Consider the following 13,156-nt stretch of genomic DNA (forward strand, 5'->3'; position numbering starts at 1 on the left):
GAGCTGGCACCGCTAGCGATGAATCTCCACTCTTTTTCCGCATGGGATCCAAAAGGCCACCCACTGTTTCTTCTTGTTTCCTCTTAAATTTCACTGTAGTTGCAAAGGCTCTTGGGATAAGGGCCCTAGTAAAGAAGCCAAGCTAATGGGGTGCTGGGGGTGCTCAGTGCTTCCCCACAATCCAGCCTGTGGTGAGTTCTGCTTGCTGGGCAGGGGAGTGGTGCTGAAGGCAGCAGAGGGGAGAGGGAGGGAGCCAGGTAGCTTTCCCTGTCCCTGCTCTGGCAGGATTCAGCTGTAAGGGGTGGTGTGCGTCCTAGGCAGCTGGGAAGGTATTGGCGATAGGCAAACTAAACAGACCTAGCCGAGGACGGCCTGACGCTTGAACTTTGTCAAACAGAAATACAGGCATGTTGACAACATCATGTTTGAGAACCACACAATTGCAGATCGCTTCCTAGACTTCTGGCGGAAGACAGGAAACCAACATCTTGGGTATCTGTATGGCCGGTACACAGAGCACAAAGACATCCCTCTGGGGATCCGGGCGGAGGTTGCTGCCATCTATGAACCCCCACAGGTAAAAGCTGGGTGCCGTGGCATCAGTGTCGACTCGTAAAGATAATCGGGGAACACGGAAACACTTTTTTGTTTGGGAAACCCCCTGCAGTATTTCCGACTGCAGCTCCATAAAGAAAACGGTCCTGTGAAAAAGATGTTGTGATTTATGTCTTTGAGTTATTGCCACTGAAAGAATTTTAAAACCCAGATTTGCTTTTTGTTATTTTTACACTCTCTTTTACATTACTCTTTGCTCAGATGATTTAAAGCTAGGGTGACTTCATAACAGTGGATTTCACTCTTCATGTTTCCTTGATTACTGGATTTCCAAGGCTATGGTACAGAACCGCTTGAAAACAAATTCTGTACTAGGAAAAAAAAGTTGGAGCCCTTGCTTCAATTTCTTATCAGCTCTCTGGGAAAATTTAAGCAGCTTAATTAGACAAAAATGAAGTCTGCTGCCTTGATCGGGAGGCCGAGGATGAGATTTGATGCCTCTGAGCAGCCGGGAGTCCCCGCTAGATGGTGCACGGCACCGCACGGCGCCACGCTCGGCACCGCCGAGTCCTCCCGGGAGGCTGCAGCCAGAGCGGGTCCCGCCGAGCCTGGCCTCCCAGGGAACCCAAAAGCTGAATTCAGTGTCGCAGAGCTGAAAATGGAGGTGGCAAATACAAAAAGCCACTCTGCCCGCAGCACAAGGCTCGGCTGGAAGTTGAGTTTGCCTACTGGCTTCTTCACTGCTGACCAAAGTCACTTTTCTAAGTGCAGACACTATGTATACAAACATATCGTGGTGGATCATACGTTTTCTTCCTCTTGATGATTTCTGCAGGGTTGCTAGAGTAAAATGCAAGAGATTTGTCAGTGGAAAAGAATAAATGGATCTTTGGGCCTGTGCGTGTGAGAGCAGAATTGCAAGCCTTTTATAAGTTCTTCCCTTTCCAATATGAACAGAGCCGTGCCTGCTATTGTCTCAATATCGCTGTTAAGCCCCTGCTTTGGAAGTTCATATGCTTCTAGTTGTGCACGGTAAAAGCAAGGAAGCTTTTGCTCTCCCGGAAAGCAGTCTCTGCTGTGCGTCTTGGCACGGCATCTCCCCACACGAGAAAGCTTGCCTCTGAAACGCACCCAGATGGAGTCGTGTTTTCCAGAGCACGGGGGGAAGGCCTGGGCGTGGGCTCTTGGACTCACTGGATTTCTGCCCCTCTGCTGCTCAAAGATTCAAACAAACGAAACGGCGGTACAAAACTGGCAGGTTGAACACAGAGCTTTGGAAAAATTATGTAATCTCTCACCTTTTCCAAAGTGCTCGGAAACAGCAATGGCCTGTTTGTAAATGCTGAGTCTTTCATTCATAAACCCCGACATAGTTTGCAAACCTAGCTGAAGAGCTCCATCAGGATGGGTCTGTGAGTAGAGGAGGTCTGCGGGGTGAAACCAGCCAGTGGTAATTCCGAAGGGGAAACCCGGACCTCTGCTTCCATCCTCTGCCTCGCTCCTGACAATGACTAAGTGTACTGTGGTTTTTCCTGTTCTGTCTTACTAGTGGGTTTTCCTTTGCTGCAGATTGGTACACAGAACAGCCTGGAGATCCTGGAAGATCCAAAAGCTGAGGTTGTGGATGAGATCGCTGCAAAGCTTGGACTGAGAAAGGTTAGGATGTTGTCGGATCTCATGCGTCTTTGTTTGGCGATGAAGAAAATCGTCGGTAGTTCTCTTCAGCTCCACGGGGTTACTCAAGACCGTTTGGGCACACCTGAAATCTAGCTTAAGTGTCTTAAGTGTCTTAAGTGTCTACTTCTTTTTTTAAGTATGAAAAAACAAAACGAGAGCATTTTTGTGAGCACAAGCATCTAGCAGGGATGTGCAGCTGAAGTCAGCAGCCCTCTGTCATGAATGACATCAAAGGGAGCAGCAAAGAAGCAGAAACACGATTTTCCCCTTATTTCTCCTCAGATAGGAGCCATTCCTGGTGGCATCTCCCCGGTGAGTGCTAATTTGGCACAGATGTCGCTGGAGCTGCCTTCTGAGTTTGTTCTTCCTTTTGACAGAATCAGTGCTCCGATCCCAGGAGCAGAGGCTCCTGCTTGTTTTTTATTCTCCTCTGTGGGGTCCTGCCTCTTGGTGCTGCTCAGGCAGGCTGCGGTGAGTTAATCTGTACGTTGGTTTAGAGGTGCAGGTCCCCCAGCAGCTGAGCCTCAGTCCTCTGTTCCCCTCGTGCCCACAGCCTGCCAGTCATCCGATCAGGACGTACGGGTATTGGGATCCGCTGGTTTGCTGACATCTCTCAAATCTGTACTGATACTTTCCAGTTTGGGAAATCTTTTGGTATCGTGTGAATGCCAGGAATGAGATGTACACAAACAAGATTTGACTTGCTAAAGAAAACACAAATCAGAAAAGGCTCAGTACAGTAGACTATAAACATCTGTGGTGAGGTCTTTTGTTCTCTGAAGATAAGATCTTTAGCCTTTTGCCAGTGTCTGAAGCAAAGCTTCTGTGTGTGTTATTTATTTCCATGCTTTTCCTCTGCTTCTCACATCAGATATTTTTAATCAATATGACTTAACGCATAACTTACTGCTGGTTGCAGATTTTTGTCTGTCTGGGCTCTGCTAGGAATCTGAATCAGCAGTTCTTCCTCTGAAGGGTTAATGCTGTGGGAGTTGGTCACGAGGAGGCTGATCAGGGCTGTTTTTAGCACGTGTGTGTAGAAGGGTTCACGCAGCGGTGTGTGTGTACACATCTACACTCCTATGTGCAAACAGTGCAGAATGTGTTTTTTGGGTCGGAGCAGACTCTGATTTGGAATGAATCATACTCCAGTGGGAACATATGAGCTTTATCTTAACTAGTGACTGCGAGCTTCAAAATGATATCATGTGAGCTGCTTTGTCATCTGCTGGCACTCCCAGTGCTGCTTCGCTCTGAATGCTCAATAGGAAATGCTTTTTGCTGTGGGTGGGAGGAGGTAGCGGCTGAGAGGCCTCTTGCAGCCTCCAGATCTTTCCATGAAAAAATATTCCATAGTGAAACATAAAGCTGCAGGTGCCCCCGGCCGGCCAGCTGGCATGCTGCTCCTGGAAATCGGATTCAAATGAGCCCGGCACAGCTGGGAGAGCCATTTCCTTCAGGCAGCATACAGCAGGGCCGTGCGAGGAGCCAAGAACATCTTGTCCTGCTAGGAGAAAATGTATAAGCTCTCTTCTGGTTTGTTTGTGGGGTTTTTTTCTTTTTTTTTTCTTTTTTTCTTAAAGCAGCTTTCTCCATAACACTTCTTTATAGGTTGGCTGGATATTTACTGATCTGGTCTCTGAAGACACACGGAAAGGGACTGTTCGATACAGCAGAAACAAGGTGAGATTCAAGTGTGCAGCTAATTAAAGCTGCTGGTACCGAGAGTTTGTGTAATCGCATAAATGCTGGCTGTGCCAAGCAGAGTACTGAGCCAGGGCAGCACAGGGCTGGAGGTGATGCTGGGACTGGAATTCTTGTGAAACGGGGCTTTTCAGAAGCTTCTGAAGGAAAAGGAGCTTGAGCTTGAAGAGCGCTGTTAGGGGTTTCAAGCTGTTTGGATAGCATGCAAAGCCGCCTGCAGTCCTTCACCCGCTCTGCTTTAAGAAAGTGGTGCTTGTGGTTTAAGAAATTTAGTAGAGCGGAGGGAAGGGGGTTGTGCGAGGTGCAAACTCAGTGAGCAAAAGTGACTCGGTCAGAGGACGTTCCGATGGGCTGGGCTTTGTGAGATATACATGGCTCAAACTTTGACCTTCTCAGCTTCCTGTAATTCTAAAATCAGTGATACCCCTATTTGGAAACTGAAACCCTGTTTAGGAGAAGAAAAAAAAAAAGGTGTGTCAAGGTGGGTGGAACTAGAAGTGGGACAGTCCTTCTGGCGAGAGCCAGGCTCAGGGCTGGAGAGCTGACATGTTGCATTCTTTTCCCAGTCTCTGCAGCAACTTTCTACGAAAGCATGTTTTACTAGGGTGTTGGTAGCTTTCTTTGGCTGCAGACCAGGGAAATAGGTCTAGGCTACATCACGTTGTCCTTTTTATTGACATTTCTGCTCTCCCCTCAGGACACGTATTATCTAAGTGCAGAAGAGTGCATCACAGCTGGAAACTTTCAGAACCAGCAGCCCAACATCTGTCGCCTTTCTCCAGATGGTCATTTTGGATCCAAGTTTGTCACAGTTGTGGCTACAGGTATAAACTGGCCTCGGCTTGCCCCGGCCCTCTTGGTTACAAATGAATTATCTCTTGTTAATAAAAGCAGAATATGCAGCTCTGCCAGAAGAAGTCAGACGTCCTGGTCCCCAGCTGTCCTATTTAACAAGGGTTTTTCCTTGCTCTATCAAGTACAATACTTTTTCATTCTTTGCACTATCTTCTCTATAATTATTTACCCTGTTCCCTGCAGGAAACTTAATTGAGGCTCAGACCTGGACCATCCACCTCTCTGATCCAGAAAGCATTTTTTGCCTGCAGCCAGGGGAATAACTGTTGCTCGCTTTTCTGTTTCGAATCTTTAAGCTCCAAATTCTGTTGCCTGAAAGCGGCAGTGCAGAACCACGGCAAGCCGGATCCTGAAAGTTACTCTGGCTGGTTCAGCATAAAGGAGGGACCTTTATCTCCCTTGTGTCGCTGTCAGGGAAACCCTTACGTAGGATGCTGTGCTCTTCCGTGCATGGAAACATTTTTTGTTTGCCTGAATAAAACAGAGAAGCCTGCAAAATGCTTTGCTTTGTCACCTCTGATTTTAGCCGTTTTCACAGCAAGTCTCCAGAGGCACTGTGGAAGAGTCTGCGCTGCCCGGGCTGCGAGGGGAGATGTTGGCATGCGCTGGGAGAGTTGTAGCGTTAGAAGTTCAATCTGCTGTTCTCCATGGGATGACACATGTATTCATTTAAAATTTCCCTGGAGGAGATATGCTGGGTTCTGGGTCTATTTAACACAATGAAAAAAATGCATGACTTCCAAATAGCATCCAAAGTAAAAACTGAAAGTGTGATATTACGTTGCCTCCTCTGAGCCCAGTTTTTGTAAGTGTTCCCGGAGCCTTTTTCAGTGAAAATGCTCTCGTTCAGTTACAGGCCTGTGCAATCAGACAGCTGCCCATACATTCCAGGCTGCTAAACGCATCCATCTTTGATTAAAGATAGATGTGTATCTCGCTCACTCTTTTTTTTTTTTAAATTTATTTTGGTTTTTTTTTTTTTTAAACAAGGTGTTTTACTGAGAAAACGATGGCTAGCTTTGTTCAGGCCTTCCCCGTGTCTTGGTCTATGTTTAATTTCTAGGAGTGTTTGTTCTGGAGCAGTGAGTGATTGAGGTTAGAGATCAAAGGGCAGAAAACAAATATTTCCTCTTTTCTGTTCCAGATAATTTCATTCTCTTCTGTTAAATCAGCCCATCAGGTTTCTATTTAAACACTTGATTCCTTCCTTTTGTGCCGTATAAATATATTTGGATAGTTTGCATCAACTTTGCCTTTAAATCCTCTACATGGATTAATTCCTATCCCCTCCTGAATTCCTAGGTTTGGAAATAGTAACGTTTTCCTACCATCTGTCTGTATCTTCTCTTTCCAGTTGTATTCTAATGACATATGACCTGATGTTGCTTACATTATCCAAATTAAAGCGCCAAGCATGTGATCTATCAGTGAGCCAGGGTCTTAATTTCCACTTTCCTTGTCAGATTTCCACCAAGCCATCCATTACAGGCTGAGAAAACACTTTTTCTTCTTATGCCTGACATTACTAGGTTACCAACCCATAATCTGCAGCTCATGGTTCCTTGGAAATGAAACGGGCTCACAGGAGCTGTGTGCCTGGTTTTTGTTTTGAAAGAGAGAAGATACCTGCAGGGTAGGGAGAGGGTGATGCTATCAGGAGCCTTCCGAAAGGGCAGCTTCACCTCCTTTAAGCTCCTGGCAAAGCACTCTTGCTGTCCCTCCAGGGGTCTGTCCTGTTAGGCTAGCTGTGAAAATGTGTGTTACTAAATAAATGTAGAGCTTAGAGGGGATTCTTGCCTAGAAGTACTTCCCATGCAGCGGCACCGGCGGTTTCATCTCGCCGTTCTTCGCTGTGAGCAAGACCATCGTGTTTAATGTTGCTCTTCGAGTCGTGCCTCTCTGAGTTACGCTGGGCAAATCGCTCTCATGTGGGATTTTTAACCAGCCTTTTCTCTTCCAGGTGGTCCCGACAACCAGGTCCACTTTGAGGGGTACCAGGTCTCAAATCAGTGCATGGCGCTGGTTCGAGATGAGTGTTTGCTGCCCTGCCGAGATGCACCGGAGCTGGGCTATGCCAAGGAGTCCAGCAGTGAACAGTATGTGCCTGATGTGTTCTATAAGGTAAGGGCTGCGTGCCTGTGGGTGGGGGGAGCTGCAAAAACGGCTCTGCCGCGTGTCTGGAATTCAGTATGGCCAGCTCAGGAAAGGATGTCTTTGAGGTCTGAATTATTTTCAGTAGTAACCGTTCACCACATGTCTGCAAAGTAATTGCATAAGCTCCATTTCCCCCTCGTAAATGTGCTGTTATGGTTTCCAGTGCAGCAGTAGCCACTGGCTATCCAGCTTCTAAGTGAGGTCTGCAGTGATCCACCGAGAGCCCGTAGCAAGTGCTCTGAATTCACCTCCTCTTCCGTATTTGTTGGCAGTATTTGCCATGCTTCTCTGTTGATTCTAATCCCCGGCTGAGTTCAGCTTCCTCCGCTGCACAGCCGTATGATGTGTGCTAGCACAAAGGGTGCGGTGAAAGCGGTGGCTTCCTTATGCGATGCCAGGGATTCGCTCGTGTGTGACGCTTACAGGCACCAACTGGGCAGCAGATGCAACAAAAGCTAGTGTTGCTCATGCAGCAAGAGGAGAGACAGCCCTGTGCGTGCTTCTCTGCAACAAAAGGAAGGTGCGAAGGCTTTCAGAGCAAGGGCAGGACTGGGGTGTGCCCCTGGCATTCCTCTCTAGTACTGGGGCTACTGCCTGTGCCCAGGTCCTGCTCTCAGGTCAGACAGTAAACTCCAAAAACTGGTCCCGAGGAGCAGCGGGGGATACACGCATCCAGAGCGGATCCAAAATACTCTTGTTGAAGTGTCATGCGAGAGCGTGGCTGGGAACCTGTCTGCTGCAGCTTTCGGTACGGTTTGTTAGTGATGAATGGACTGTCATTATTCCCTTGGCGGTTGTTTCTGGAGATCTTCAGCCCCGCTGCATCTGCAGGGCCGAGTTAGAAACTTGGGGACAGGATCTCTGCGGAGGCTAATAGCACTGCTTCTCAAACTTGTGTATGTTGGTGCCCCGTGAGCGAGGACAGAGGAATTAATTAATGGCACTGCTTGCCAACTAATTAGCCATCCATCACCCAAGTTAGTTATTTCATTCTTGTCTGTGTCTGATATTCACAGCCCGCTCAGCCTGCAGCGCTCCTGCTGCCTGTGTTAAAGCTGTCTGTTAAGGAGCACAGGATAAGCAAAGCTACCTTCACTTGGGGCGACTGAAGTGAGCGTATTGTGCACCAACAACAGAAACAGAGCTGGTCAAAATGCTCTTGTATGCCCTGAACCTGAGACCAGGAAATGCTGGCCTGGGTGAATTAGCCCGCAAGACTCCGTCTTCCCCCTCCACCCCTTAATGCTGAACTGCTGGCTTGTCTTGACACCACCTGAAAATGAGGAACACCTCTTGGCTAAATTCAGTGCTTGAGAGGAATCTGCCCTCTCGGAAAGGTAGATGGAATCCGTGCCTTTTTCCTTAGCACGCAGACAACTTGCTCTTAGGAGCTGATAAGCCAGGTCCGATTTAGATACAGCAGAGCTCGATTGTGCAAGGGTTGGCCCTGAATGTGAAGATGAGATCATCTCCTGGCGTGCTGCAGTCCTGCTCCGGAGGAGCCCGTGCTGTGCCACAGTCAGGGTGCAGCCTTGCAGGAGGTCCCGTAGGTCTGTGTCCCACATGTGGGCCACCCTGGGTGTTCGGAGTAGCAGGAAGCCAGTGGGTGTTCCCATAAGGTCTTCACTCCCATTCGTAATCTGAAGCAGGGAGGTAAACAAAATGCTAACTGATGGCTCCAGCCTTCTGTGGAAATTTCCATGAACCACTGATTCACTGGGTCGGGCTGCAGCTTATTTCATATGTTTTATAACTTCTATCCCTAATTGCCTTTTTCATGATGTGCTCAAGGAAGGCTTGAGGACTGCTCTGGCGGGTGTAATTGTCCTTCAGACTTAAACGTGTTTGGCTGTAGGATCTCTGAATTTTTTTTTTTTGAATGTTCTTAAATCAATGGAAAGCTTAGTCACTCCTGGCTTTGAAAACCTTTGGGGTCTCATTAAACGTGCGAGGCTTGAGGTCAGAGACACTACCTCATAGTTACTGGGTTGGTGACAACAATGGTGTCAAAAGCATTGGTTAAATACAGTATGAGGAGCAGGAGCCCAGTGCTTGGCTTCGCGGCAGGGGACAGCTGCTTCGTGGTGCAGTGCCCTGCTCTCCCTTTCCCTGCTGAAACCGCAGGAGCTGAGCAGCTTTCTCCCCAGTCCTCGATGTGGGGGTTCCCCTCTGTGCTGCCCCCCCAGCTAGCTTTGGGCAGAAAGCTGCGCTTTTGAGTAGTTGCTGCATTTTGTTTCGGACTGAGAAGCTGTCACTGGTAGAGAGAAAAGTCCATATATATATTTCTATGTAATATGCAAGTATTCAGTTGAAAAGCCCTTTAGGATGAAAGGAGCTATACAAATTTATTGTAATTGGATGGGAACCGGAAGGCCAATGTTTGTGTAGTATGGATGTATTTATAGAAAAACTATGCATCCAGATGCAAGGCAAAAACCTATTGAGCTCTCGTATCTGTCTGCAGCAGGGTAACGCCGTAGATTCACCTTCGGCTTTGCGAATAGGAAAAGGTGCTGCTGTTCGCATCTACAGCGAAATGTAAGCCGACAACTGTACTTCAGTCACGTTGTTCAAAGATGTCTTGTACCTCCGCTCGCAGTAGGTGTTGTACTTCAGCGACGACTGTTAAGAAATGCATCTGGATTGGTAATGCTGCAGATGCAAGAAGCGGGTGAGGACCCACGCTCCAGGCAGGAGAGCTGCAACTTCAGGGACTTCACTGCGCAGGCGAAGAGGTGCCTGGAAAGAGAGGAACGGCTGTCTCTGGTCAGCGAGCTGTTTTTCCATGGTTTGCGCCGCGTTTTGTGTTTGTGGAGTGGGAGCAGGGGCTACCATGTCCCCCGGGGCTGCAGCTGTTCCTGCCTGAACGTGACTCACCTCCATGGTGTGTTAGCTTAGATGGGCTTTTCTTCCATGGAAATAGGAAAACGGATGGCACCGGCGTTGTCCTGCCTCGGGAGGCGAGGCGTTTTTCCTGAGCCTCTAGCCTTGTGATTTCTGTATTTCTTTACCATTCTCTTTATGTTGGCCACTAGCCCTGCTGCTTAGAGGAACCACCCCAGTGGAATTGGCAGTATGTGCTTTCTACATGCGGCCGTTGCTTTCCTGGCTCGTGAAGGCTAGAGTTCTGCTCTAGCGTGAAAGTCGAGGGCTTTGGGGACCATGAGTACGAGTTACTTTGCTCTGAGATGCCTCTCCAGGTAGGATTAGCCAGAAGGAAGAAAACATCCCCCTTCGCCTCCTGGGTTGTCTGTGAAGCGTCACAGCGCAGTGCTGTTTCCAATTCGAATGTTGCACAACCGGTACACGCTTCTTGGCAAGTTCAGTGCAACGAAACTCATGAAGGAGTCGCTCTTGTCGAGACACAGACACTCAAGTCGGGGTAACCGTTCTCTTTGTCAGTAAAGACGACGAAGTTGCAATGGCCACTTCACCCTGTTTCTCAGCTGGGTGAGGGAGAGCCCAGCTGAATATTACATATGGGCATTTTCCATTCCCTGTCTTCTGCCCTCGAGCAGCCGCCTCCTTTATCCATCTGGTTCTAGAAAATAACCATATTGATTTTGATTTCACTGAGTATGTACCTTCCAAACCGTGGGTTGATTACTCAGAGCTGAAGCTACTTGCGACTGGTGCTCAGTGCCCCAGCCAGGTGTGATCCCTCCCGCTGGGCTGCCTCCACCCCGTGCCTGCTGTCCGCCTGCTGCCAGCTCCCTGCGGTCAGTCTGCCAAGCCCGTAACTTTGCAGTGCTGCGGCATTGCCTAACTCTGCTCCCCGCAGACCTGGATGCTCTGCTCCACGGTTAGCTTCATGGGCATCTCAACCTCCCACCGAACAGGGGAAAGAGATTGCTGTGTTTTACGGACCCTTTGAAACACTTGAATAATTGGATTTTGGGACTGGCTGGCTTTGTCTCTTATCACGGGTATTTGCCTCAGCTCAGTGCAAACATGAAGATGTCATCCTTGCAATGAATTGCATTTTACAGCTGCCTTAATATTCCCCCGAGTTTCTTTGGGACGGTGTAAGACGAAAGCCCTTTACAATGGCACCGGTGTTGTGAAAGAGCCCTTTGCCCCCGTAGAGTCCTGCGTGTGCTTTTTGCATTTACAACAGCTGAGACGGTGTCTGGACCTTGGCTTGTCATCTGTTAAATGTGGTCCCATCTGGCCCTGGGAGATCCCTGAGCCAGGGCACTGCTTTGATTAGAGCCGAAGGGGACCTCTGAGCCAGGCTGTCCCCAGTGTGGCACACGTTGCTTCCACCCGTTCCCTTTGAGATCCTCTTCCCAGGGAAAACACGATAGCCAGGCTGCGTGGAGACTTCTGCGGGGAGTTTTCACTAGCAGTGAAGGACGTCCCCTGCCTGGCCTCCTACCAATGTTTTGTGTTGGACTGGAAAAGCCTTCTTAGCCTTAGATGTCCCAGCTGCTCTGGGGAGGAGGATGCTTGATTAGCTCACGAGGAGTCTCCTGAGAAGGGTTTCAACTCTCACTGACCTATCACTTGCTCTTAGAAAAGTCGCTTCATTTCTGTGCGTCAGCTGCTCTTATCTGTGCAAGGGGGCAGGACTGCCCAGTAAAGCTCTTGGAAATCAGCAGAGGGAAGAGCAAGGCTGGGCTTTATTAACACACAGAAAGGACAGACAGCTGCTCGGCTCCACGGTACCTTCAGCAGAGTGAACCCATGGGGAAGACTAAAGTCATGGGATGCTAACGGCTGGCCAGCCCTGGGACACAGAGCCTCCCTCCTGGCTGACAGCTGCCCGGGCTCCTCGCTTGGCTGCTCCCATCACCCTCATCTCAGAAATCTTGAAGACACCCAGAAGCCTTTCCCGCTGCAGCCGTCCTGCAGTGCTGCAGAGGTGTGTGTGTGACATGGCCGGCCGCGCTCCCTGCGGGCGCACCCATCCTTTCCCCTGTTTGTCCTCATCCGTTTGCAGCTTCTGCCTCCAAATAGTGGTTTGGAAGGCTCTAATCGCAGTGCCTGATGCAATCTCCAGTTTGCTCCTGTCTTCGGGACGATTCATTGTCCAAATCCTCCAGGCCTTGCTGCTTGATTTTTGTCCAGGAGCCAAATACTTGCGCCTTCGTTAACCCCTTCCTGGCCTCCCTTTGGAGTGGTTGCTGCTGGGCGTTCATGGCTTTGGGGGGGTCTCGGGCTCCGGGGCTGCAGCAATAACGTGCTGAGAGGCACTGCTTGGGGCCCCAGCGACTGCCGAGTTCAGAATGAAGATGTCTCTCCCAGCAATTCTCCCAGCTTGACGTTTGTTAAGGCCTTTAAAGTGTAATTGCCTAATAAAATGGCGCATGGGGGGTGGAGAAGAGTGCCGGCATTGGCGGGGAGGGGGGGCCTTTTCTGTCTGGGGAAGGGCAGGGTCGGGACATGTCCTCGACTCGGGGGGGAGAGAGGTTCCAGTTTGGTAGTAACAGTCTAGTGCATGTCTTGAAGGCCTCAGCAGCATGACATTAAAAAGAAGGCATTTAACATGGAAATCCCCAGAGGCAGAGATTAAAGTGAACAGGTGCTGGAAAAATGTTTCTGCATATTAGAACTTAATTAGATTTGAAAATGAATTCCAGATGGGCTAATTATGTGTGAGTTGTTGCAGGTTCTTTCTTGCAGGGGCAGGATTGTGTTTGGGAAGCTGATTCGGTCTGATTGGATTTGATTCCTGACTCTTGCGGTATCACCGAGATCTAGAAGCAGGTTAGCTTTCAGGTCCTGTGATCTCCCTGAAAAGGCTCCGCGTCTTCTCCTGCTCCTGTCAGAGCCAGAGAGATCTGAGGCCACGAGCCACCAGGCTTGTTGCTGAAATAACCACAGGGCCAACAACCTGTCATGTTCAAGGAGAAAAGATCCTTATCGGAATTGCTTTTAAAAGGAGCTTCAAAGACGGGAAGGTAGATTTTTTTAACAAAGGGAACTGTTCCTAGGGAGAGAGGATGCTTGGGGAGGGGGCTTAGGAAGGGGGGCTGTTGCCTGGAGGGGAGCAGCATGCCGGAGCCTGCTCGGGCGATGTCCGTCTGGGTGTACCGGGAGAGCAGAGCGTGAGAGCAGGGTGCTGGCTGCCACACCGCATATTTGTGCTGTGTAAATACTAGCGTAACCGAGAAATGCTGATAGCGGGGGAGTGGCGTACTCCGGGAGAGAATACGGCTCGGGAGAGGAGGGTGTCAGCCGTGGGCAGCTCATCCTGATGCACGGTGCT

At 49.3% G+C, this 13,156-nt stretch overlaps 1 protein-coding gene across 1 annotated transcript in view; it reads left to right on the forward strand.

Moving 5' to 3' along the window:
* Positions 1-13,156, forward strand: part of NPLOC4 (nuclear protein localization 4 homolog (S. cerevisiae)) — a gene marked incomplete at its 5' end in the record, with an annotated part of 34,061 nt that overhangs the window by 9,482 nt on the left and 11,423 nt on the right. Inside the window, 5 exons of the mRNA XM_009335288.1 lie at positions 398-577; positions 2,125-2,211; positions 3,844-3,915; positions 4,634-4,760; positions 6,752-6,912. Of these exons, the coding sequence (XP_009333563.1) occupies positions 398-577; positions 2,125-2,211; positions 3,844-3,915; positions 4,634-4,760; positions 6,752-6,912 (627 nt within the window). The remainder of the gene's footprint in view (positions 1-397; positions 578-2,124; positions 2,212-3,843; positions 3,916-4,633; positions 4,761-6,751; positions 6,913-13,156) is intronic.

Source organism: Pygoscelis adeliae, unplaced genomic scaffold (assembly GCF_000699105.1).
Source record: "Pygoscelis adeliae isolate BGI_AS28 unplaced genomic scaffold, ASM69910v1 Scaffold882, whole genome shotgun sequence".
Taxonomy (NCBI): domain Eukaryota; kingdom Metazoa; phylum Chordata; class Aves; order Sphenisciformes; family Spheniscidae; genus Pygoscelis; species Pygoscelis adeliae.